The sequence below is a fragment of the Oncorhynchus nerka genome, linkage group LG23, assembly GCF_034236695.1.
Source record: "Oncorhynchus nerka isolate Pitt River linkage group LG23, Oner_Uvic_2.0, whole genome shotgun sequence".
In the NCBI taxonomy this organism is placed as follows: Eukaryota; Metazoa; Chordata; class Actinopteri; order Salmoniformes; family Salmonidae; genus Oncorhynchus; species Oncorhynchus nerka.
The window spans coordinates 32,348,646-32,373,282 of NC_088418.1; the positions used below are offsets into that span (position 1 = coordinate 32,348,646).

The window sequence follows — 24,637 nt, forward strand, 5'->3', positions numbered from 1 at the left end:
TAGTTCCCAGCTTGTTCCGGGGATGTCCCCTTTGATGATTTGAGGACGTTGTGTCATGGTCTCGTGTAGGTTTTTGTCTAGTTCCCGTTTTGTTCGGGGGACATCCCAAAGGATGTTTTTAAGACCCTCTTAGAATGTTCTGTCATGGTTCCCTGGAAGTTTTTGTCTAGTACCCAGTTTGTTCAGGGGACGTCCCCAAGGACGTTTACAGGGCCTTCTTAGAACTTTCTGTCATGGTCCCCTGGAGTTTTTGTCTAGTTCCCAGCGTGTTCTGGGGACGTCCTTAGAACCATTTTTAGGAGATTCCCAATATATAATTTGTTCCTTTCATCTGGATGTAATGCAATGTTCACAAGGAACGTTTTCTGGGAGACTTTTGTCTAGTTCCTTCTATGTTCCTTGGACATCATTGAGAACCAGGTCAGGATGAATTTAGAACAAATGTTTTTAGGTTAATTGCAACCAACATTGAGCACCATCCCAACACGAGGTGCTCTCTCGGTAAACCATCAATATGTGCTAAGATCACCCGCACAGCTGATCTCAATTGCAACCACTATTGGTCAACATTTTACCACTCCCTAAAGCTGTTTATTGTTTGTGTTTTGGGATCCCCATTAGCTTTTACAGAAGCAGCAGCTACTCTTTCTGGAGTCCACAAAAAAAATTACATGAAGTAACAAAACACTGATCCGATAAGGACAGTCACACAAATTTAGAATGCAAAAAAATAAAAAATACAACAACAAAAATATTGTGTGTTAGAGTGTTTGTGTGTGTCCTCACAGTCCCCGCCGTTCCATGAGATGTTTAATCAATCTAAAGGTAATTTTGCTGTTTTGCTTGAGTAATTGGAGATGGAAGAGAAATCCATGTGATCATGGCTCTGTATAATACTGTGCATTGACGTGAATTCGTTTTGGGCTTGTTGACTGTGAAGAGACCCTTGGTGGCATGTCTTGTGGGGTATGTATGGGCAGGGCTCAAAATTCATGGCTGCCTGCTGTCCTGGCCACATCTGCCAAGTTTACAAGGCCAGTTAATCAATCATTCATATGGTCTGCTTGGGCCAGTACATTTAAACACTCCAAAACAGACAATACAAATTTACATTTGTATTTAATCCTTCATAATCTTCCCAACGTCTGATGCTTCAAACTTGTTATCAACCAGCATTCGGTTTCCAATTGGAGTCAAGAATGTCAAAACCTTCTCTCTCCATCTCGAGTGAGCACCACCTCAGTACATCCTGGATACTCAATCAGGAAAGAATATATATATATATATATATATATATATATATATATATATATTGTAAAAATGTAAAAATGCAATTTTTTTGTTCAATATAATTGCTTAAAAAACAGATTAATTCCCGAAGCTGTGTCAATTATTCATCAGCAGGATATCAACTGTCCGGTGGCAAGAGCACGCAACTCCTCATACATCTGATGCTGCATGGAAAGAAATGTGTTCTAATAAGACCAGTCACTGTGCAACATTCCTAAATGCAATCTCGGAAAAGACAACACTTTTGATGGCAATTATTGAAAAGAGCAGGATCCCAGATTTCCAGTACTGTTTGATTTATTTCTCAACTACAGTTTTTGCGCAATTGGCAGGGTTTTACAATCTGGCATGACAATAAAATGTGTTTGGCATGACAATAAAAAAAGTAACTGCAGGAAGTGCGTAACGGCCATTCGAGTGCATAAATGGTAGGCCTATATTCACTGCAAAAATCGCATCATTTTTTTTAGGCTCTAGTGCCATTAGGGTAAACAATGCAGATGAGCAACCCCATGCTTCAGCCATGCATCAGGTGATAATGCTTATTACTAAAATAGCACACCTGCCTGCAAAATGGACCATGTACAGGACCTAAAGATATTACCTTTCCTGAATTTTTTTTGGGGCTCATTTCTGGAAGGGAATATTACATTTCAAACAGTTTCATATGTTAAGGCTATATGTCATCATTGAGAGGGGGGGGATGGTTTTACATTGAACAAAAATATAAAGCAACATGGCACAATTTTTACTTGAGTTACAGTTCATATAGGGAAATCAGTCAATTGAAATGAATTCATTAGGCCCTAATCTATGGATTTCACATGACTGGGAATACAGATATGCATCTCTTGGTCACAGATACCTTAAAAAAATGGTAGGGGTGTGGATCAGAAAAACAGTATCTGGTGCGACAACCATTTGCCTCATGCAGCATGACACATCTCCTTCGCATAGACTTGATCAGGCTGTTGATTGTGGCCTGTGGAATGTTGTCCCACTCCTCTTCAATGTGTGAAGTTGCTGTACATTGGCGGGAACTGGAGCACGCTGTCGTACACTTCGATCCAGAACATCCCAAACATGCTCAAGGGGTGACATGTCTGGTGAGTATGCAGGCCATGGAAGAACTCTGATATTTTTGGCTTACACAAACTGTGTACAGATCTTTGCGACATGGGGCCATGCATTATCATGCTGAAACCTGAGGTTATGGCGGGCAGATGAATGGCACGACAATGATCTCGTCAGGATCTCGTCACAGTATCTCTGTGCATTGAAATTGCCATTGATAAAATGCAATTATGTTCATTGTCCGTAACTTATGCCTGCCCATACCGTAACCCCAGCACCACCATGGGGCACTCTGTTCACAACGTTGCAAACCACTCACCCCAAGCCATCTGCCCGATACAGTTGAAACCGGGATTCATCCCTGAAGAGCACACTTCTCCAGCATGCCAGTGGCCATCAAAGGTGAGCATTTGCCCACTGAAGTCAGTTACGATGCCAAACTGCAGTCAGCTCAAGACCCTGGTAAGGACGACGAGCATGCAGATGAGCTTCCTTGAGAAGGTTTCTGACTGCAAATATTCTTCGGTTGTGCGCACCCACAGTTTCATCAGCTGTCCGGGGCTGGCATGGTTACACGGGGTCTGCAGTTGTGAGACCGTTTGGACGTACTGCCAAACTCTCTAAAACGACATTGGAGGTGGCTTATGGTAGAGAAATGTGTGACAAAACTGCACATTTTAGAGTGACCTTTTATTGTCCCCAGCACAAGGTGCACCTGTGTAATGATCATGCTGTTTAATCATCTTCTTGATATGCCACACCTGTCATGTGGATGGATTATCTTGGCAAAGGAGAAATGCTCACTAACAGGGATGTAAACAAATTTGTGCACAAAATATTGGAGAAATAAGCTTTTTATGGGTATGTAACATTTCTGGGATTTTTTATTTTGTTTCAAAACAATTCAGCTCATGAAACATGTGACCAACAATTTATGTTTTATTAGTTACTAATCTTGCTATTTTCAATGTTCCTGATAGGTTGATATTTCATCGGGGCCGGGGGTAGAGAACCAAGACAAATCTGTCTGGTATCTAATTCTTTGACGCATTTTAAGAAGTCCAGCGCTAACCTGCAGCTGCATGTTAAATTTAGCCTGTTGGTTGCATTTGACCCTCAGTGTATCAATCATCAGGACAGAAACATTTTAAAATAATCAGTTTCATTACACATCACACCTTTTTACTATTGAAGAGCCCGTTATGACCCTGATTGGTGAACCACTGATTCAGTCAAAGGTCTTTGTCTGTTGATAACGTGAGGGAAAACCCACATACACAAACCAGTGCTTTTAACATAGTGTTTTCAACTTACATGATTACATTGTGTATGTTCAAATTTACATTATGTCCTCAAGGCAAATATTATATCCTGGGATTTGAATTCACAACCTCTTAGTTCACAGCATTCCAATCATCCTGCTAAGCCACCATGTCTGTGTCACTGACTCAATTCACCTGTATCACTACACTTGACTTCAATGCAACAAATTCACTCAAGAAAAACTATTGTATTTAATCATAGTGATTCACGAGTAACATTAAAATAGAGTAATATGCCCCCATTAACATTAGACAACTATACAGAAAACCCTCAGTGCTGAATTAAGTCAATCAAATCAATGATGAGAGAATAGTCAGTTTAACTGATATGGTGAAATTGTGGCGCTGCAGAAAGATCAGTGTAATCCAAATCAGGTTGTGAGTTTTAATCCCAGATGGGGTCATATTGAAAAGTCAGTACTATGAAAGTGATTGTGTCAAATGTTACCGTTGATAAAAGTTTTTTTTAAACTTTAGCTGAACAGGGTCCCACTTATCGTAAAATTCCCATCACATTTTATTACTTTACTTATAATGTTTTGGGACACCTGGGACCATAACGCAACGTCCTGACGACTGGTAAACAAATGTCCTGAAAACGTCTTGAAAACGTCCTGACATGGTCCTCAACACCGTCCTGGAAACTGACAGGGAACTAGACAAAGGTCCCTGAGAGAATGTTCCCAGAGGACCATCATGCGACATCCTAATGACTAGTAAAATGAAGGATCCTTAGGATGTCCTCCGTTTGCTGGGGAGCTAGTTAGCCAATGTTGCTATCATGGATTTTAGCTAGCCAGGTCATATTGATACATTGAAAGCAAGCTAGATACATCTTATTTAAATGTGTATATATATATATATATATATATATATATATATATATATATATATATATAGCTAGTAGCCTATGCCATGGTAAGCAAGGTAAGAATTTAGCTAGCTAGCTTGCCTATTCATTGAGTTAACAAATGACAATGGTAACCATTTAACTAACTAACAAGCTAAACACTTGGCAAGCTGATACTAGCACTAGGACTATGGGGTAATGGAAAGTAAATTAAAATTGTTTATCAACATTTTGTTAGCTAGTTATCTAGTTATGATCATTTAGCTATCAGCAAGGGCATTCTACAAATTCTAGTTAGCTAGCAACATTAGTCCATTAGTGTTAGCTAAATTGGCAAATTCATAAGCAACAACATGACAATTTCTAAATTCTAGAGGCAATGGATAAACAATTTGAGCTGTGCCCATCAACGCCTGCCCAACTTGGCTTGAATTTAATTGCCAATGGAAACAATGCTCAAAATATTATTTGGAGATACCTGAGTAAGAGAACAGCCCCCTTTGATCCCACGGCCAAATCTGGGAGAGAATCCAAACTCATGTCCAGGGAAGTCTGACTGATGGACAGTCCAAAATACTTTAATCCAGACTGTACATCTGAGGCTGAAATTTTCTATCAAGAGATGGAAAGAAAGAGAAAAAGACACAGTAGATATAATCCAATTTTCTATTACACCTTCAATTATCTCTGCCGTGTTTCTCTAGTGGATTTACACTTTAGTTTAAAGAATGGAGACAATGTCTGTCTGTCTCTCTTTATGCTCATATCCTCCACCCTCATTCAATTTCTATCTTTCTCCCACATACCTGAGATTTGATTTTGCTGATTCCACTACTCGTCCCATGGAATATGTAGACACTTCCTTGACCATCGTTCTCTAGAGGTGCTCCGACTGCTAAATCATTAAATCCATCCTTATTCAGGTCAGGCAGTGGGGCAAGAGAAGTTCCAAACCTGCCCATTTGTCCTGCATCCCCCACCAGTGTCATCTCAGCATTTAATTGACAGGCCACCCCAGACTGGAAGAAAAACAGGCAATCAGTAAAAGTGATCAGGCTGAAACATGTTTTTATCAATTGTTTTGTCAGATTTGGTGAATCAAAAAAAGATTGACCAATTACCCTGTCATTGATGGTACAGACATATACCCTGCCCTCTCTGTCTCTGTCCGTGAACATCGGAGCTGATATGAGGACTAGGTCGCTATATGAGTCTTTATTCACATCCATTGCACAGACCTCTGCACCAAAATAAGCGCCAATCTGAAAGAATGAGAGAACCACAATTATGATTATTTCCCCGCCAGATAACAAATAACATTTCTGACAGATCAAACTAAAACTTCATTTTTTTATTCTCACTATTAATTAAATCATGCATTGGCATACATGCCCACATTATTGGTGCATTTCTACTGTCAGGCTTTGTAGCAGTGTTTGGTCAAAAAGTCAAAACATCCTGGGCCATGAACCTACCCAGACTTGGGGCCAGACTGGGAGATAGTGGAAGATACATAAATAACTTATCTTGGATAGGGGGCACTATTTTCACGTCCGGATGAAAAGCATGCCCAAAGTAAACTGCCTGCTACTCAGGCCGAGAAGCTAGGATATGCATATTATTAGTACATTTGTATAAAAAAAAAAATCTGAAGTTTCTAAAACTGTTTGAATAATGTCTGTGAGTATAACAGAACTGATTTGGCAGGCCAAACCCCGAGCACAATCCATCCAGGGAAAACATTTTTTTGAGGTCAATCTGTTTGCCATTAGGTTTCTATGGGAAGCCCTTTTTAATAGGAATATGGTTGCAGTTCCCATGACTTTCACTAGATGTCAACAGTCTTTGGAATTTGGTTGATGTTTTTCTTTTGAGAAATTAAGAAGTACGGCTGTTCTTTGTGAGTGTCACTCCAGATGGATCCAGATGAATTCTACTGTTTGGTGCGCATGACCTGGACCGCGCTTCACGTTGTTTTTATCCGGTATTGAACACAGTATTTCCCATCTTAAATTGTATCGATTATTTACGTTTTAGGGTACCTGAAGTTGGATTAGGAAAGTTGTTTGAAATGTTTGGACCAAGTTTGCAGGTAACTTATTAGATACTTTGTAGGCATGTTGGGCGAGTTGAAACCGGTGTATTTCTGAATCAAAGTGCCAAATAAATTGACATTTTTGGGAGATAAAGAAGGACATTATCGATGTGATGTTTCTGGGACATTTTGGAGTGCCAACAGAAGAAGATCTTCCAAGGTCAGGCATATATTATATCGCTATTTCTGACTTTTGTCGCACACCTTCCTGGTTGAAATCTGATTATCATGTGTTTGTATGCAGGGTGCTGTCCTCAGATAATTGCATGGTTTGCTTTCGCTGTAAAGCCTTTTTGAAATCTGACACCTTGGCTGGATTAACAAGAAGTTAAGCTTTATTTTGATGTATTACACTTGTGGTTTCATGAAAGTTAAATATTTATAGTAATTTAATTTGGCGCTATGCAATTTTACTGGATGTTGGCCAAGTGGGACGCTACCGTCCCACGTATCCATAAGAAGTTTTAACAAAACAATGGTCAACCATTTTACTGAGTTACAGTTCATATTATTAAATTGAAATACATTTTTTAGGCCCTAATCTATGGATTTCACATGACTGGGACCCAGGCCCAACCACTAGAGAGCCAGGCCCAGCCAATCAGAATTAGTTTTTCCCACAAAGGCTTTATTACAGACATAAATACTCCTCAGCACCCCCACCCTCCCCCTCAGACAATTCCGCAGGTGAAGAAGCAGGATGTGGAGGTCCTGGTCTGCGTTGAGGCCGGTTGGACGTACTGCCAAATTATCTAAAATGACATTGGAGGCGGCTTATGGTAGAGAAATTAACATTCTATTCCTTGCCAACAGCTCTGGTGGAAATTCCTGCAGTCAACATGTCAATTTCACACTCCCTCAAAACTTGAGACATCTGTGGCATTGTGTTGTAGAGTGGCCTTTTATTGTCCCCAGCACAAGGTTCACCTGTGTAATGGTCTTGCTGTTTAATCAGCTTCATGATATGCCACAACTTTCAGGTGGATGGGTTATCTTGGCAAAGGAGAAATGCTCACTAACAGGGATGTTACAAATTTGTCCACAGAATTTGAGAGAAATAAGCTTTTTGTGGGTAAGGAACATTTCTGGGATCTTTCATTTCAGCTCATGAAACATGTGACCAACACTTTGCATGTTGAGTTTATATTTTTGTTCAGTACAAAAACAATACTTTGGGGCTGCTTATATTTGTCCTGTTACACACAAGTTAGGAATGCAAATGTATTTTTTAAGACCTTCCATGGTTAACACCTCACAAAGCAACCGTTTTGATTATGCAAAGTTTGTTGACACTTCTCATTTCAAGTTTTAATGTCACATTAAAGTGAAATGCCTTTCTTGCAAACCCAAAACCCAACAATGCAATAATAAATAACAATGATTTCCTGGAGAAAAAAAACATGAGAAATAAGAATTGGAAATACACAAAAAAGTAAGTAAGTAAGCATCCTATATACACAAAATATTTAAAAAGTCAGATCCAATACCATATTTACATGTGCAGGGATACTGGAATGATGGAGGCAGATATGTATAGGGGTAAGGGGACTAGGCAACAGGATGCAAGATAAACAGAGTAGCAGCAGCAGCTTGTATGTGGGGAGTCTGTATAAATATATGTGCATATTATGTGTGCATGAGCAAATTATGGAGTGAGTGTTTGTGTGTGTGTTGTAGTGACAGTGTGTTGGGCCCTGTGAGTGTGCATAGAGTGCAAAGATTGAAATAAAAATAAAAGGTCGATAAAGGTATAAGGTTAACTCAGATAGTCAGTGTAACTATTTTGTTAGCTATTTATCAGTCATATTGTTTGGGGACAAGCTGTTAAAGAACCCGTTGGTGTCAGACTTGATGCACCGGTACCTCTTGCCGTGCTGCAGCAGATTAAATAAACTTGTTCAACCTCCCGTGGGGGAAGAGGCACTGTAGTCAGTGTGTGTGTGTGTATGTGGACCATTTTAAATCTTTAATGATTTGGACACCGATGAAATTGAAGCTTTCTAACTGCTCCACTGCCACCCCGTCGATGTGGATGGGGGAGTGCTCCTGGTGGAGGCGACGTTGCCTACCCTCACCACCAGGGGTCAGCCCATTAGGGAGTCCAGAATCCAGTTGCAGAGGGAGGTGTTCAGACCCAGAGCCTAAGCTTGGTGACGAGCATAGAGGGGCCAATGGTGTTGAACGCTGAGCTGTAGTCAATGAACAGGATTCTCACATAGGTATTCCTCTTCTCTAGGTGGGTGAGGGTAGTGAGGAGAGCAATTGAGTGTCCGTCATTTATGGATCTATTGGAGCAGTACGCAAAATGGAGTAGGTCTAGGGTGGCTGGGACGGTGGAGTTAATGTGTGCCATAACCAGCCTCTCAAAACACTTCATGATTGCAGAAATGAGTGCTATAGGGCGGTAGTCATTGTGGCATTAAGTTTTAAGAGTTCTTAGGAACAGGAATGATTGTGGTCATCTTAAAACATGTGGAGATTACAGACTGGGACAAGGAGAGGTTGAAAATGACCGTGAATATGCCTGCCAGCTGTTCTGCGCATGCTCTGAGAATGCGCCCTGGAATATCGTCATGGCTCCCAGCCTTGCAAGTGTTGACCTGATTAAAGACCCTTCTCACATCGGCCTCAGAGAGCGAGATCACCCAATCCTCTGGGTCGGTGACGGCCCTCACAGCCGACTTGATGTTGTTGTCAAAGTGTGCATAAGTCTGGTAGAGAGGCATCATTGGGCAGATCACGGATGAATCTTCCTATGTAATCCGCAATGGACTAGGTAATCCGCAATGGACTGTAGCCCCTGCCGGAGTCTCATAGTCCTATAGCATATCCTCAGACTCTGGTGACCATTTCTCAATGGAGTGAATCGCAGGAACTTCCTGTTTCAGCTTCTGTTTGTCATGATCTGATTTGTTTAATGGCGGAAGAGGGAGGGCCTTGTATGCTTGCTTGTGGGTAGAATAGCAGTGGTCTGGGACTTTATCGCCTTTAGTGGCATTGGAGACATGTTGATGGATGTTGGGCATCACGTATCTTAGTGACGCCAAAATAAAATCGCTGACAACCAGAAAGTCAGCCTCTGGGTGTAGGTTTTCCTGCTTGTTTATAGCAGTATAGTTTATAGTTTGTTAACCTGTTGAACCTATGGGGGCGCTGTATCATTATTGGATAAAAAGACGTGCCCGTTTTAAGCGCAATATTTTGTCACGAAAAGATGCGACTATGCATGTAATTGACAGCCTTGGAAAGACAAAACTCTGATGTCTCCAAAACTGCAAAGATATTATCTGTGAGTGCCCCAGAACTAATGCAACAGGCGAAACCAAGATGAACTTTCATACAGGAAATGCCCCAGATTCTGAAGGCGCTGTGTTCCAATGTCTCCTTATATGGCTGTGAATGCGCCAGGAATGAGCCCGCGCTTTCTGTCTATTCCCCGAGGTGTCTGCAGCATTGTGACGTGTTTGTAGGCATATCATTGGAAGATTGACCATTAGACTACATTTACCTGGTGTCCCGCCCGGTGTCCTGTGTGCGTAATCTGTAAATCCATGCGCGTTCCATTTCTTCAGAAGAGAAAGTAAAAATCCATCGTGGCAGTTATCGTCGATAGATATGTGAAAAACACCTTGAGGATTGATTCTAAACATCGGTTTGCCATGTTTGTCGATATTATGGAGTTAATTTGGAAAAAAGTTAGCGTTTTAATTACTTATTATTATTTTTATTTTTTTCGACACAAATAATATTTTTTGTAAAAACGGAACATTTGCTATCTTTTGTTTGAAGCCTGAAATGTGGCAAAAGGTCGCAAAGTTCAAGGGGGCCGAATACTTTCGCAAGGCACTGTATAGTATGAACAAGTCAAATAATAAGTTGCAGGGACTCTGTGTGCAATAATAGTGTTTAACATGATTTTTGAATGACTCATCTCTGACCCCACACATACAATTTTATGTAAGGTCCCTCAGTCGAGCATTGAATTTCAAACACAGATTCAACCAAAAAGACCAGGGAGATTTTCTAATGCCTCGCAAAGAAGGGCACCTATTGGTAGATAGGTAAAAAAATAAAAAAGCAGACATTGAATATCCCTTTGAGTATGGTGAAGTTATTAATTACAATTTGGATGGTGTATTAATACATCAAGTCACTACAAAGACACAGGTGTCCTTCCTAACTCCGTTGCCGGAGATGAAGGAAAATGGTCAGGAATTTCACAATCAGGCCTATGGTGAACTTAAAACAGTTACTGAATGGCTGTGATAGTTTTTTCCTAAGGCTGGATCAACAACATTGTAGTTACTACACAATACTAATCTAATTGAAAGAGTGAAAAGGAAGCCTGTACAGAATAAAAAAATATTCCAAAACATGCATGTTTACAATAAGGCACAAAAGTAATACTGCAATGCAATTCTCTTTTTGTCCTGAAAGAACTACTATTACTAAACCTTCCCCTTGACTGTAATTGAACAAGCATGACCCTCCCCCGTTTTTCTCCAAGTACCAATTCTGTACATTTTGATCCATCCCTAAGCATGGAGGAAATGGGTCTACAACAGACCCATGTTTGTAAAGTCTGTTTAATAATACATTCCTTTAGATATTTAGTCTCAACTCCCTGTCCAACCGTCTTGGCTAAGTTGAAATTAAATTGAATTTAACTTTTGGCTTCCCGCAGACTGTTTATGTGCAACCCAATACAATAGGGATCAACACTAGTGTATGTAAATACACCTGCGTTGCTAAAAACAGCTATAATTGTTGCAATGATTAGGCTGAGTTCGGAAAGTATGCATTTATAAATATTTTTCACAAACTTTATACAGTACATTTGAAAAGTATTCAGACCCATTGACTTTTTCCACATTATGTTATAGCCTTATTCTAAAATGGATTCAATTGTTTTTTTCCCTCATATCTACACAATACCTCATAATGACAAAGAAAAAACAGGTTTTCAGAAATACTTGCAAAATGATTAACATTTAAAAATATAAGTATTCAGTCCCTTTATTCCATACTTTGTTGAAGCAACTTTGGCAGCGATTACAGCCTTGAGTCTTCTTGGGTATGACGCTACAAGCTTGGCACACCTGTATTTGAGGAATTTCTCCAACTCTTCTCTGCAAATTCTCTCAAGCTCTGTTTATGTTGGATGGGGAGCAGTGCTGCACAGCTATTATCAGTTCTCTCCAGAGATGTTTGATTGGGTTCAAGACTGGGTTCTGGCTGGGCCACTCAAGAACATTCAGAGACTTCCTGTAGCCACTCCTGCGTTGTCTTGCCTGTGTGCTTAGGGTCATTGTCCTGTTAGAAGGTGAACCTTCCCCCCAGTCTGAGGTCCTGAGCACTCTGGAGCAGGTTATCATCAAGGATCTCTCTATAATTTGCTTCGTTCATCTTTCCCTCGATTCAAATCCCCGAGCTAAAAAACATATCCACAGCATGATGCTGCCACCACCATACTTCACCGTAGGGATGGTTCCAGGTTTCCTCCAGACGTGACGCTTGGCATTCAGGCCAAAGAGTTCAATCTTGGTTTCATCACATCTTTATTTTGATTGACAATTTTGAGCATTCATCAAAATCCCATCAGGTAGCCTGATTTCAGATGTGTCATGTAAACATGACTGCATATTCAATGCCGGCCGTGTTCCTATTGGTCAGTCACCAGGATTGGCTCATATCAACAGCCACACTAAAAGAAATGACACTGCCAGAACTTTCGGAGCCTATGACCGCACGTAGAGGTACCTATACGCTGTCTCACTGAACTGTCTCCTGATATGGTTTAAGTATTGTTGTGGACTTCAAACATATCTTTGTAATTTTTCTATAAAACGGTGTGATTTTGAGAGTGAAAACCTGATAAAACATAGCACAAGGCACCTTTCTGTGTCATAATTTTATTTCAGGATTTACCTTTAGGTCTGCTGCTACCCACATACTTTTTTGGAGAACGCAAGTTATGATATTCAACATTATTTTCAGTCAACAATGTTTAAGTTGTCTACAAACCTGTCCAGAAAATTCTATCGGCTTGTCTGTGTCTCTGGACGGAAGAACCACCACTCGTCCAGTGTGTTTAAATCTTGGAGCACCTAAAATGGTAAACTGGCGAGTGTGTGTCGTAGCAACTGCCATGGAGTACCCTGAGGTGGGAAATTCACAGGGTCAGAGCCAATAATAACAGTGTACGTTTGGGTATTTTTTTTTCAGTCGATTTTCTCACCCATATAGCTATCTGGTTCCATGTTCTGACTCTGTTGTGGTGTAGGGTATAAAGTGCTCCCTATGTATTCCTGGTAAGCCCCGCTCCATTGGAAGGCTCCAACAGCTCCCATCTGGAATCCACTCTGGCAAGGATGGGCAAATGTACTAATTGAAGACTATACATTTTATTTGACTTATATTACATGCAATTATATTTTAATTAGTGACCAGAAAACAGGATTAGTGCTTGGCATGAAAGCCAAGCCAGCCAATGAGGAAGCATGCAGGACTTGAGCCATTTATGGAGTATTTCCTACCCTAGGAATGTATGCTGAACTGAATCCCTCCTGGGCCATTTCCATCTTAATAGATTCCCCAGTAGTCTGAGATCCTGCAATACAAAAAAAGTCTGAGATATCACATTCACGTAAGTGGTTTAACAGTGTGAGATGGTCTGATTCCTATCAACATTCACATGAGTTAGTATTATACAGTATGTCCTGTAGGTTACATATGTTATTGTTAACAATCAACTGAGGTAGACTCATACAAGTTTTAGCAGGACAGATATTCAAGATGGGTAAACACCTCATTCACATTTCATTAAAAGTTAGATTGCAATTGTGTGGTGGACTGATGAGGACTGTAGTGGCTTGACAGACACATCAAGAAAAGCAACCATACCTTCAATAGGAAAAATGCTGTTCTGTAATGTATCCTTGATTTGGCCAAGTGCTTGGAAGCTGCCCACTTGAAACATGTGGTTGATTGGTGGAGAGGAGGCAATTGTTTCTAACTCCTCTCTTGCTGAGGTCGAAGAAAAGGCTGTGCCCACCTGAGGAAATCCAGAAATAGACACTGGTACTTAACGTCGCTGTTCATTGAAAAATCATAATTTCTGAGTAGTGGCATTATACAGTTGAAGTCGGAAGTTTACATACACCTTAGCCAAATACCTTTAAAAACTCTGTTTTTAAAAAAAAATAATAATTCCTGACATTTAATCCTAGTAAAAATTCCCTGTCTTAGGTCAGTTAGGATCACCAATTTATTTTAAGAATGTGAAATGTCAGAATAATAGTAGAGAGAATGATTTCAGCTTTTATTTCTTTCATCACATTCCCAGTGGGTCAGAAGTTTACATACCCTCAATTAGGATTTGGTAGCATTGCCTTTAAATTGCTGAACATGGGTCAAACGTTTCAGGTAGCCTTCCACAACCTTCCCACAATAAGTTGGGTGAATTTTGGACTATTCCTCCTGACAGAGCTGGTGTAACTGAGTCAGGTTTGTAGGCCTCCTTGCTCGCACACGCTTTTTCAGTTCTGTCCACAAATTTTCTATAGGCTTTGTGATGGCCACTCCAATACCTTTACTTTGTTGTCCTTAAGCCATTTTGCTTAACTTTGGAAGTATGCTTAGGGTCATTGTCCATTTGGAAGATCCATTTGCGACCAAGCTTTAACTTCCTGACTGATGTCTTGAGATGTTGATTCAATATATTCACATAATTTTCCTTACCTCATGATGCCATCTATTTTGTGAAGTGCACTAGTCCCACCTACAGCAAAGCACCCCCACAACATGATGCTGCCACCCCTGTGCTTCACGGTTGGGATGCTGTTCTTCAGCTTGCAAGCCTCCCCCTTTTTCCTCCAAACATAACGATGGTCATTATGGCCAAACAGTTCTATTTTTGTTTCATCAGACCAGAGGGCATTTCTTCATAAAGTACGATCTTTGTCCCCATGTGCAGTTGCAAACTGTAATCTGGCTTTTTTATGGAGTTTTTGGAGCAGTGGCTTCTTCCTTGCTGAGCGGCCTTTCAGGTTATGTCGATATAGGACTCGTTTTACTGTGGATATAGACACTTGTGTACCGGTTTCCTCCAGCATATTCACAAGGTCTTCTGCTGTTTTTCTGGGATTGATTTGCATTTATCGCACCAAAGTACGTTCATCTCTAGGAGACAGAACGCGTCTCATTCCTGAGCGGTATGATGGCTGCGTGGTTCCATGGTGTATATGCTTGCGTACTATTGTTTGTACAGATGAACGTGGTACCTTTAGACGTTTGGAAATTGCTCCCAAGGATGAACCAGACTTGTGGAGGTCTTTGCTGATTTATTTTGATTTTCTCATGATCTCAAACAAAGAGGCAATTAGTTTGAATGTAGGCCTTGAAATACATCCACAGGTTCACCTCCAATTAACTCAAATGATGTCAATTCGCATATCAGAAGCTTCTAAAGCCATGACATAATTTTCTGGATTTTTCCAAATTGTTTAAAGGCACAGTCAACTTATTGTTTGTAAACTTCTGACCCACTGGAATTGTGACACAGTGAGTTATAAGTGAAATAATCTGTCTAAACAATTGTTGGAAAAATCACTTGTGTCATGCACGAAGTAGATGTCCTACCGACATGCCAAAACTATAGTTTGTTAACAAGAAATTCGTGGAGTGGTTGAAAAACTAGTTTTAATATTTCCAACCTAAGTGTATGTAAACTTCAAACTACAACTTTATATGAATGAACAAAAAATACAAATATTGTGATTTTAATAAGTCTATAAAGTCTATTTAAATGTAATAAAAATGTGACTGCACAGGACAACTATGTAACATGTAAAACTTTTGAGACCTGTGACAAAATCTCAAATACAAAAGAGGCATTGATCAATTTATAATTTCTTTTTTTTAAAGAATATAATAACACGTAATGAAAAAGATATTATTTTGCATAGTATGGTGTCCAAAGAAACATTGAGGCAAACAACTTACCCCAATGGCAAATCGAATAATGTTTTTGGCTTCAGCTTCAGAGGCTGCATTTTTCAGCATCACTCTGTCATGTGATACTCCATCTGTAATTACTATCATGATCCTCTTTGCCTTTGGTCTGGATCCTCTACTCGTTGAAAAGACCTCTTGGCTTTTTGATCAGAAAAGGTTGTAGATTCACGTTAACATGTTGTATGGTAATATTCTGTATGATGACTCTATACTGTAATATGTCTACATAAATATTATGCACTTACACAACTTTTCTCATGGCTGCTGCCGTGTAAGTCCCTCCCCTTTGTTGAGCAATACTACTCACTTGATAATCCCGATTCATGACATTAAACGTATTTAAGTCAAAATGTATAGTGCAATAGCTTGAATACTGGGCAACTGCAAACTGTAAAAAGGAAGAGAACAGTCGTGTGTAAAATTATTGACACAATTGATAAGGATGAACAAAGAAATACTGTATAAAATAAATAATACAAATACTGAGCTATATTGTATGCTCAGAATGAAAAAAATATATATATATTTTATACTAATACAATTGCTATAAAAAAAAGTTTTTAAATTGTTAAACAAGTAATCTTTCTTTTCTCAAAAAGATTGAGGTCAAAATTATTGGCACCCCTGTTTTCAATACTCCAGCACCCTCCCTCCCCTTGTGAGGATAACAGCACTGAGCATTTTCTAAAATATTTTACAAGATTTCAGAACACATTGGGGGGGGGGGGGGTCTTAAATCATTCCTTCATACAGAATAATTCCAGATCCTTGAAATCCTTTGTCTACACCTATGGACTGCCCTCTTCAATTCAAACCACAGGTTTTCAATGGGGTTCAAGTCTGTAGACTGAGATGGCCATTGTAAAATGTAGATTTCATGGTCAATGAACCATTTCTTTGTGAATTTTGATGTGTGCTTGGGGTTATAGTCTTGCTGGAAGAGCCACTCATGGCCAAGTTACAACCTCCTGGCAGAGGCCACCGGGTTTTTGGATAAAATATCCTGGTAATGGGTAAAGTAAATTGTATTAGTATAAAATAATATAACTTACCTTTTTGTTTTGGCATACAATATAGTATAATGGAGACACTCAAAATACCAACAAGAAGCTTAGTCATATGAATACCTCAGTGGCATTTTTATTGTTCATCTCGTCATAACAAATACAATTGCCAGTCTACATAAACTAATAACTACATGTTGCATATTTGACTAAATATGGTTATGTTGAGCAATATCAGGGTTGTGGTCAATTATAATTGAAGTCACTCAATTCAGAGTGATTTGAATAAAACAAAAGGATGATAAATAGCTTATCCTTTTCAGTTTATTGAGAAATCATTGAAAATATATAATTTTTTTCCGACCTCAACCATAATCACCAATGATATATTGAGTAATCACCAATGAATGCAATTAAAACTGCTTCTATAATAACATGTAAAAGTAGTTCTTACCTTAGTATCCCTTTCCAGAAATTCCTTGATCAGATCTTTCACGAAGTCTTTCATTTTTAAAAAATCAAATTCGTTAACACTTCCTGACCCATCCAATAGAAAGGCTATGTCTGTTTGTCCAGGACATTCTGGTAAAAATGTGTAGAAAAAGAGCAGAAAAGAGAAAAAACAATGTGAAGTCAAATGGTAGAGACCCCCACCATTAGTGCTTAATGTAAATGCTTTAAATGCAATGTAATATTTAGGCAATGCGTTTGCCGTTTTCACATTGCAATTTAGCATTGCATTTAAGAATTGGCACTGATAACCCTCCGTAATTAAGTGGCGTGCTGTGGCGTGACACACACACAAAAAGACAGCATCTGTACCACAATAGGTATATTTTCTTTTAATATTGACTCAACCAACCAGACTACCTTAAAATACAACCTTGGATTACCTTCCAGAGATGAAGGGACAGGTTGTTTCACATGAAGACTTTGGTCAATTTCAAAGCACATCCCATTGTAGGTGGTGATGGATTTGCACTCTCTTGGGATGGTTGGTCCGCATACCTATAAGGAACAGAAGGTTGGAGAAATGATGAACAAAATGATAATCATCATGAAAAGCAATGCAGCAATTTGATTATTTCCTTGTGGTTTTTCATCAATACGGCTAAGACGTGAACACACATTCCACTCACCAAGGTGGTTAGTGACTCGGGATCCTTTGTCATTGACAAACCAAGAGACATATTGATCCCATGACTGGGCTCTTTAAAACACAACAGGGGAGAATTTGCGATATAAACATCTAGATTTGTATTATTAAACCGCCCCCCCCCACACACATTTTTTTTATTATTAGATTTTCTTGTTAGAGATTAATCAAGTACCGTCTCTCAACTCATCGCTTATTCTACAGAAGTCTATTGTCACTGTCAGATGAAAACCTCATATCTCCAAAATATAAACCTTTTAGGAAATGGAAAAAACAGCCATATTTTACTGTTAACGAACATACAATTATCAAACTTCAAAAGCTATTTTGAATACATTTTGTTTGTCCTAGAGTCATATAATGTGTATAGTACATTTAGGGAAGTAACTCCTTTCATTACATGTAAAAAAAAGATGGAAAATTGGCAAGAATAGAATTACAAGGTTTTCATCCGACAGCACAGGTAGGCTCAACAGTAATCAAGAAATGTCCCATTGCTAATGAACAGAGATATTTGAGTAGTATATTCTACCATACATACCTCGTATTGACAATGGTATGCAAGATGAATCACTGACCAGACATCGGTAAACTTGTCCCCTCCTATTTTGCTTATACTGATCCAGGGGGGCACTTATAAGCAAGCTTGTGATAGAGGTCAAAGGTGTGTTTATGTTATATTAATTGACAAAAATACAACACCAAAAATGATTAAGCCAATTTCAGATACATAAGTTGCGACAAGACATTTTTATACAGATTTAGAACAAAATTTACTTGATCTGAGCGGTCTAGTTTTAGAACGTCTCAAGACGGCTGCTGGGGTTTCCAAGTTTCAACATGTCAAATCTTGAGCTAAAGTTTTGCTACAAGACTGATCCATTTAGCCAATCAGAGAACAATGTGCTAACGTTTTGTTTTAGCCTTGCAGATTGTTAGCTAGCGATTTTGCTGCAGCTATAGCTAGCCTTGCTAATATTTCTCTGACAAGTCACAAAGTCTCATCTGTTTGATCTGAATGCCTGGGCTTCAGTCAGCTGTTCTACAACACAATAGATTGTAGATGCAGTAAAGAAGTCAATGGAACTCGACCAAAACAATGGAAATGGCATGGAAACATGTGGGGGAAAGGTGCCGTGGGGGAAGAAAATACAGAATCTCCTCATTGCCCCCCAGTAAAATGTGTCAACATTTAGGCTATTATTTATATGTGTATTTTACACTATGTTGAGGTAAAAATAGTGTTTTAATGCTTGTATGGATGTCATCCCATAGACTCATGCTGCTTACGGCCAAATGCTGACTCAACAGGAACTGGGATTTGTCAGACCAGGCAATGTTTTTCCACTCCTCAATTGTCCAGTGTTGCTGATCGCATGCCCACTGGAGCCACTTCTTGTTTTTAGCTGTGTAGTCATCTGCTGCAATAGCCCATCCATGACAAGGACCGATGAGTTGTGAGTCCTGAGATGTTGTTCTGCACAACACTGTTGTACTGCATTATTTGCCTGTTTGTGTCGCTCCTGTTAGCTTGCCATTCTCCTTCGACCTCTCATCAATGAGCTGTTTTCACCCACAGGACTGCCACTGACTGGATGTTTTTTTTTGTTTATAGCACCATTCTCGTGCGTGAAATGCCCAGGAGGCCGGACGTTTCTGAGATACTTGGACCGGCACACCTGGCACCATCGATCATACCATGCTCAAAGTCGCTTAGGGCACTTATTTTTTCGCATTCTAACATTCAGTGGAACAGTAACTGAATACCTGGATGCTTGTCTGCCTGCTTTATATCGCAAGCCACTACGAACCATTTTTGTGTACCTAATACACTGGCCAATGAGGAAAATCACATTTTTGAAAATGAAAGAAAAGGTCAAACCAAGTCACTAGACTTATCTCCATATGATTTTTCTTACCTTGATGGGTTATTCTGTACCACCTTGTATCCAAACCCAGCAGCAGGTTCGCTGACATACTTCCAAGCCACTGGGTCAATGTTAAAAGCCAAAGCACCTTGAGGCACTAAGCAGAGGAGACAATATATCAGAAAGAGCATTACCACAACCCAAACGTTCCACATTTTCTTTCAAAGCATGTATGAGTATCTATTTAAGAGTGTAAGATATTGAAACCGATCTCAAAAAACAATCTCAAATACTTGACTAGGACAGCTAGTGAGTGGAGGATATACACAGTTATACGCCCTATACCCACTTTTTTTCAGTGGGCATTGCCTATACTCATTGCTTAATCCCTACTGTTGCATATTGAAGTAGTGTAGTGGAGGTATACAATTTATTAATTATGTAGGACAACATGCAAAGTTGCCTACACAATCGCAAAGCACATGAAATATATTCACGTCTGGAGAACAATTAGCCTCATTTCAACAGTATGATGTATTTATCTAGGCAAGTCAGTTAAGAACAAATTCTTATTTTCAATGACAGCCTAGGAACAGGTTAACTGCCTTGTTCAGGGATTTGATCTTGCAACCTTTACAGTTAGTAGTCCAACACTCTAACCACTAGCCTACCCTGCCATCCTGCTGAATATTATTTGAAGGCAGAAAGAGTGCGCAGCTCTCAACTGGTGGTTGCATGGAGCAGCTCACAAATATAATGACATCGGCACCTGGTAGGTAGGAAAGACGTTTCAACTTCTGGTATCGACCAGTAAATGCTAACTAAGGCAACAATCGGTATGCAAACCAGGTATTGAAAAAGGTTGGTCCGTAATCTTGGTTAGTAGGCTATTTGCGATGCACAATTCATTCGTCATGAACATTTCTAAAGGTTTTCCCAAAAAAACCTTGCCAATAAAATGTTGACAAAAATGTCAGTCTACCTGACAGAATGACATAATGTTGATTTGTATCAATAGGGAGAGCATTTGTTTTGCTCGTTTCAATTAAAGGGCAACTTTAACCTCCCAGACTTCAAAAACAGTCTCCTGATATTGTTTGAGCATTGTTGTGGACTTAGAACATACATTTTTTAGTGGTTTATTATTTGAGAGTGAAAAAACAGACAAATCTATAGGAAGACGAGGGATTTTTCACACAGAGCGCATTTCCTTCACAAAGAACCCACTTCTCCAGGCACCACAACACCACTGCATATGGCAGATGGAAAGACAGCAGTCACACACAGCATGATGATAAACAGTCCATTCACTCGGACATAATAAGCCATCATGTCATCATCTTAAGAATACAAAAACACAACCATTAGGCTAGCATTTCCTAATCAAAATGTACAACTATTACTTCCCATTGCAAAAAACATTTCACATTTAGTACACAAAGTAACAGGTGATCTAAAGTTTAAATGCAACAATGTTTCACACACACAAGTTATTTTCAAAGAGATGGCTAACAGCATTTCAGCTGCAATAAAAATCACAGTTCCACTCACCAGATGATAATAATTTGAAACTTAACTTCTTGTTGAAACTTAATCTTGAAAAGGGAAGAGCTAACAAATTAGCAACATCATCCTTTTCGATAATACCTGCTGCAGCTGCTGCAAACTAGCCTACAACAAAAGCTAGCTAGCTAGACCTGTTGGCCTTCGAGAAGGCAGAAGTTTCCATACGTTTTCCCATGGTCTAGCTAGCTAGCTTTTGTTAATGTGAAGTCAATGTGATTGGTTGACTCCACTGTCACTCCAACGTTTTGCCCTAATACAGGCAGATGGCAGATGCAACACAGTACACCCACACACTAATCCATTTGGCAAAATATACTGAACAAATATATTATCGCAATATGCAACAATTTCAAAGATTTTACTGAGTTATAGTTTATATAAGGAAATCAGTCAATTGAAATATATTCATTAGGCCCTAAACTATGGATTTCACATGACTGGGAATACAGATATGCATCTCTTGGTCACAGATACCCTAAAAAAGGGTTTAGGGGCGTGGATAAAAAAAACAGTCAGTATCTGGTGTGACCACCATTTGCCTCATGCAGCGTGACACATCTCCTTTGCATAACGTTGATCAGGCTGTTGATTGTGGCCTGTGGAATGTTGTCCCACTCCTCTTAAAGGGCTGTACGATGTTGCTGAATATAAGTGAGAACTGGAACATGGTGTTGTACATGTCGATCCAGAGCATCCCGAACATGCTCAATGGGTGACGTGTCTGGTGAGTATGCAGGCCATGGAAGAACTGGGATATTTACAGCTTCCAGGAATTGTGTACAGGTACTTGCAACATGGGGCTGTGTATTATCATGCTGAAACATGAGGTGATAGCTTATTCCTGCCCACGCCATTACCCTGGGCTTATGCCTGCCCAGACCATAACCACACCTCCACCATGGGGCACTCTGTTTACAATGTTGACATCAGCAAACAGCACTCCCACATGATGCCATACATGTGGTCTGCGGTTGTGAGGCCGGTTGGATGTACCAAATTCTCTAAAACGATGTTGGAGGCAGCTTATGGTAGATAAATGAACATTTACTGTAATTCTCTGGCAACAGCTCTGGTGGACAGTCCTGCAGTCAGCTTGCTAACTGCACATTGCCTCAAAACTTGAGACATCTGTGGCATTGTGTTGTGTGAAAAAACATTTTAGAGATGCCTTTTATTCTCCCCAGCACAAGGTGCACCTGTGTATTGATCATGCTGTTTAATCATCTTCTTGATATGCCACACCTGTCAGGTGGATGGATTATCTTGGCAAAGGATAAATGCTCACTAACAGGGATGTAAACACATTTGAGACAAATATGCTTTTTTTGTGGGTATGGAACATTTCAGGGATCTTATATTCCATTTCATGAAACATGGGACCAATACTTTATATGTTGTGTTTATATTGTTGTTCAGTGTACTGTATATAACAAGCACATGCAGTGTAATTAATGCTTATATTGTAACAAGTCTTACAATACATTATGAATGTGATAAAGGGGATGATATTTATGCATCATGGACAGGTTCATAATTACACTAAGTATCATGTGTAAAGCTTAGAAAAATGCTCATAGCTGTAAGCATGCTACACTTTCAATAATACTAGTATGGCCCTCTATTAAAGAACTAGAGAGCCCAACATGGTCTGAGGGAGGCAATAACCTGTGGCTTCATAAGAGTTTTCTACCACAAGGTTTCAACATAAAATGTACGCTTGCATTTACTTACACCCTCACATTATATGGAGATAGATTTCTATGGAAACAGGACTTTAGTAGTAGTGTAGCAAGCCAAAAGTCACTACTGTAGTAGTAGTAGTAGTAGTAGAGGTAATAGTAGTTGTAGAAGTTTTTTACGGGGAGGAAAAAATGACATGTGAGAACTCAGGATGTCTAAAATATATCAATGGATCTGCAAAAACTGGCACAAATGTAGTCTGTGGAGATACAAAATCAAGACTGTAAATATATAACAGTAAGTTGTATGTGTAAAAGTATAATAGTCTCTATCAAGCATTTATGTATGGGAAGACAATCAATCATCTGGGATTAGTATCCAATTGCTACGCATTTAAAGAAGCTTCCCTGACTTATTTTCCAACCTCTTTCCAAATGTACATGTTTTATGTCATTGGATGATACCAAAAATGACCCCCCAAAAAGTCAAATATTGGCAGACAATGGACTGAACATTATTATTTCCAGCAATGTTGTAAAGTAAATATATTTTGCCTACCTGATAAGTAGAATGAAAGGGGTATTATCCAATCCATTGTCATGCTCGTATGAACACACAAATGGAAGGAGAGGTCTGAGTTCTGAGGTCTTAAGGCTGTGTCAGTTTGAGAAGAGGAACTTGATAAAGAGGAAATGGCTTAGTTTAACACTTAGTTTGAATAGTTCCAAGAAGCAGCTGAACTGATGGGGTGAAACGCTAACAATATTTTATCCAATCTTTTCCACTCTCTCTCCATTTAGCTTTCCCCCTTTCTCTTGCTGTATAACAGGATTCCCCAATAGGCGGCACGTGGGCCAAATTTGGCTCGCAGGTGATTTTATTTTGGGAAAAAACAATAAATGTTTTATTTATTCATTATTTTTCATTGTTTGACATAAAATACTATAAAATCACTAGGAAATCAGATCAAAGTTATTTCAATTCAAGGAATATTTTCCTAAGTATTCCGATGCTTAAATAGAGAGGCATATGTGATCGTATCTCATTGTAGTCAAGGTTTGAAATCATTCTGTTTTTGTCAAATAATATATATATATATTTCTGAGTCGATTTACGCTGTACAACCATCCGCTCAAGGAAAATTCGGCCACAGCTGAATGTAATTATAATATTCCTCTCTTTCTTGCACTTTCTGTCTGTCTTTGTCTACTGTAGCTCAATTGGCCTTGCTTTGTCCATATTTATCTGTTTTGCTACTCTTTATCTGGTGTGATAAAGGTTTACAAGTTTGAAGATCATGATGATGATTATTATTATTATGAAGATGACTATGATGAAACACAATTAATGTATGCAGTCAACAGAATATACACCATTTTTTTACAGTCTCATTTGTACTTTCAAAACAGCCCCATGTTGAGGTCAACTGCTTTGCTCTCTATTTTCTGTTAGCTGCTGGTATCACCAGGTGGATATTATTAATAATATTTACAGTAATTTCTGTTATTACTATTATAAATTCTTACAAATGCCTTATTGTTTGCTATAGTGCATTGTTCAGTGATACTGGTCTTGAGAAAAGCCTTTGAGTTGGAATGTCAACATTAAACAGTCTCCCCTCATCTTGCTTTTTTTTATATGGTAATATGTATCGACATCAACCTCCAACAGTACATTCTAAATAAATAGGAAGTAGTCATTGCGCCGATGTTGTGTA

The 24,637-nt window shown here is 39.2% G+C and overlaps 1 protein-coding gene across 1 annotated transcript in view; it reads right to left on the reverse strand.

Annotated features, from left to right (window-relative positions):
• Nucleotides 1-23,582, reverse strand: part of LOC115106736 (integrin alpha-X-like) — a 50,445-nt gene extending 26,863 nt beyond the window's left edge. Inside the window, exons 1-15 of the mRNA XM_029629766.2 lie at nucleotides 23,479-23,582; nucleotides 19,726-19,831; nucleotides 18,348-18,451; nucleotides 17,790-17,860; nucleotides 17,544-17,658; nucleotides 17,105-17,232; nucleotides 15,892-16,034; nucleotides 15,635-15,785; nucleotides 13,535-13,685; nucleotides 13,168-13,241; nucleotides 12,870-12,993; nucleotides 12,656-12,789; nucleotides 5,658-5,798; nucleotides 5,343-5,555; nucleotides 5,015-5,148 (exon numbers count right to left, since the gene is read on the reverse strand). Of these exons, the coding sequence (XP_029485626.1) occupies nucleotides 5,015-5,148; nucleotides 5,343-5,555; nucleotides 5,658-5,798; nucleotides 12,656-12,789; nucleotides 12,870-12,993; nucleotides 13,168-13,241; nucleotides 13,535-13,685; nucleotides 15,635-15,785; nucleotides 15,892-16,034; nucleotides 17,105-17,232; nucleotides 17,544-17,658; nucleotides 17,790-17,860; nucleotides 18,348-18,451; nucleotides 19,726-19,831; nucleotides 23,479-23,521 (1,832 nt within the window). The 5' untranslated portion in view covers nucleotides 23,522-23,582. The remainder of the gene's footprint in view (nucleotides 1-5,014; nucleotides 5,149-5,342; nucleotides 5,556-5,657; nucleotides 5,799-12,655; nucleotides 12,790-12,869; nucleotides 12,994-13,167; nucleotides 13,242-13,534; nucleotides 13,686-15,634; nucleotides 15,786-15,891; nucleotides 16,035-17,104; nucleotides 17,233-17,543; nucleotides 17,659-17,789; nucleotides 17,861-18,347; nucleotides 18,452-19,725; nucleotides 19,832-23,478) is intronic.
• Between the last annotated feature and the right edge of the window lie 1,055 nt (nucleotides 23,583-24,637).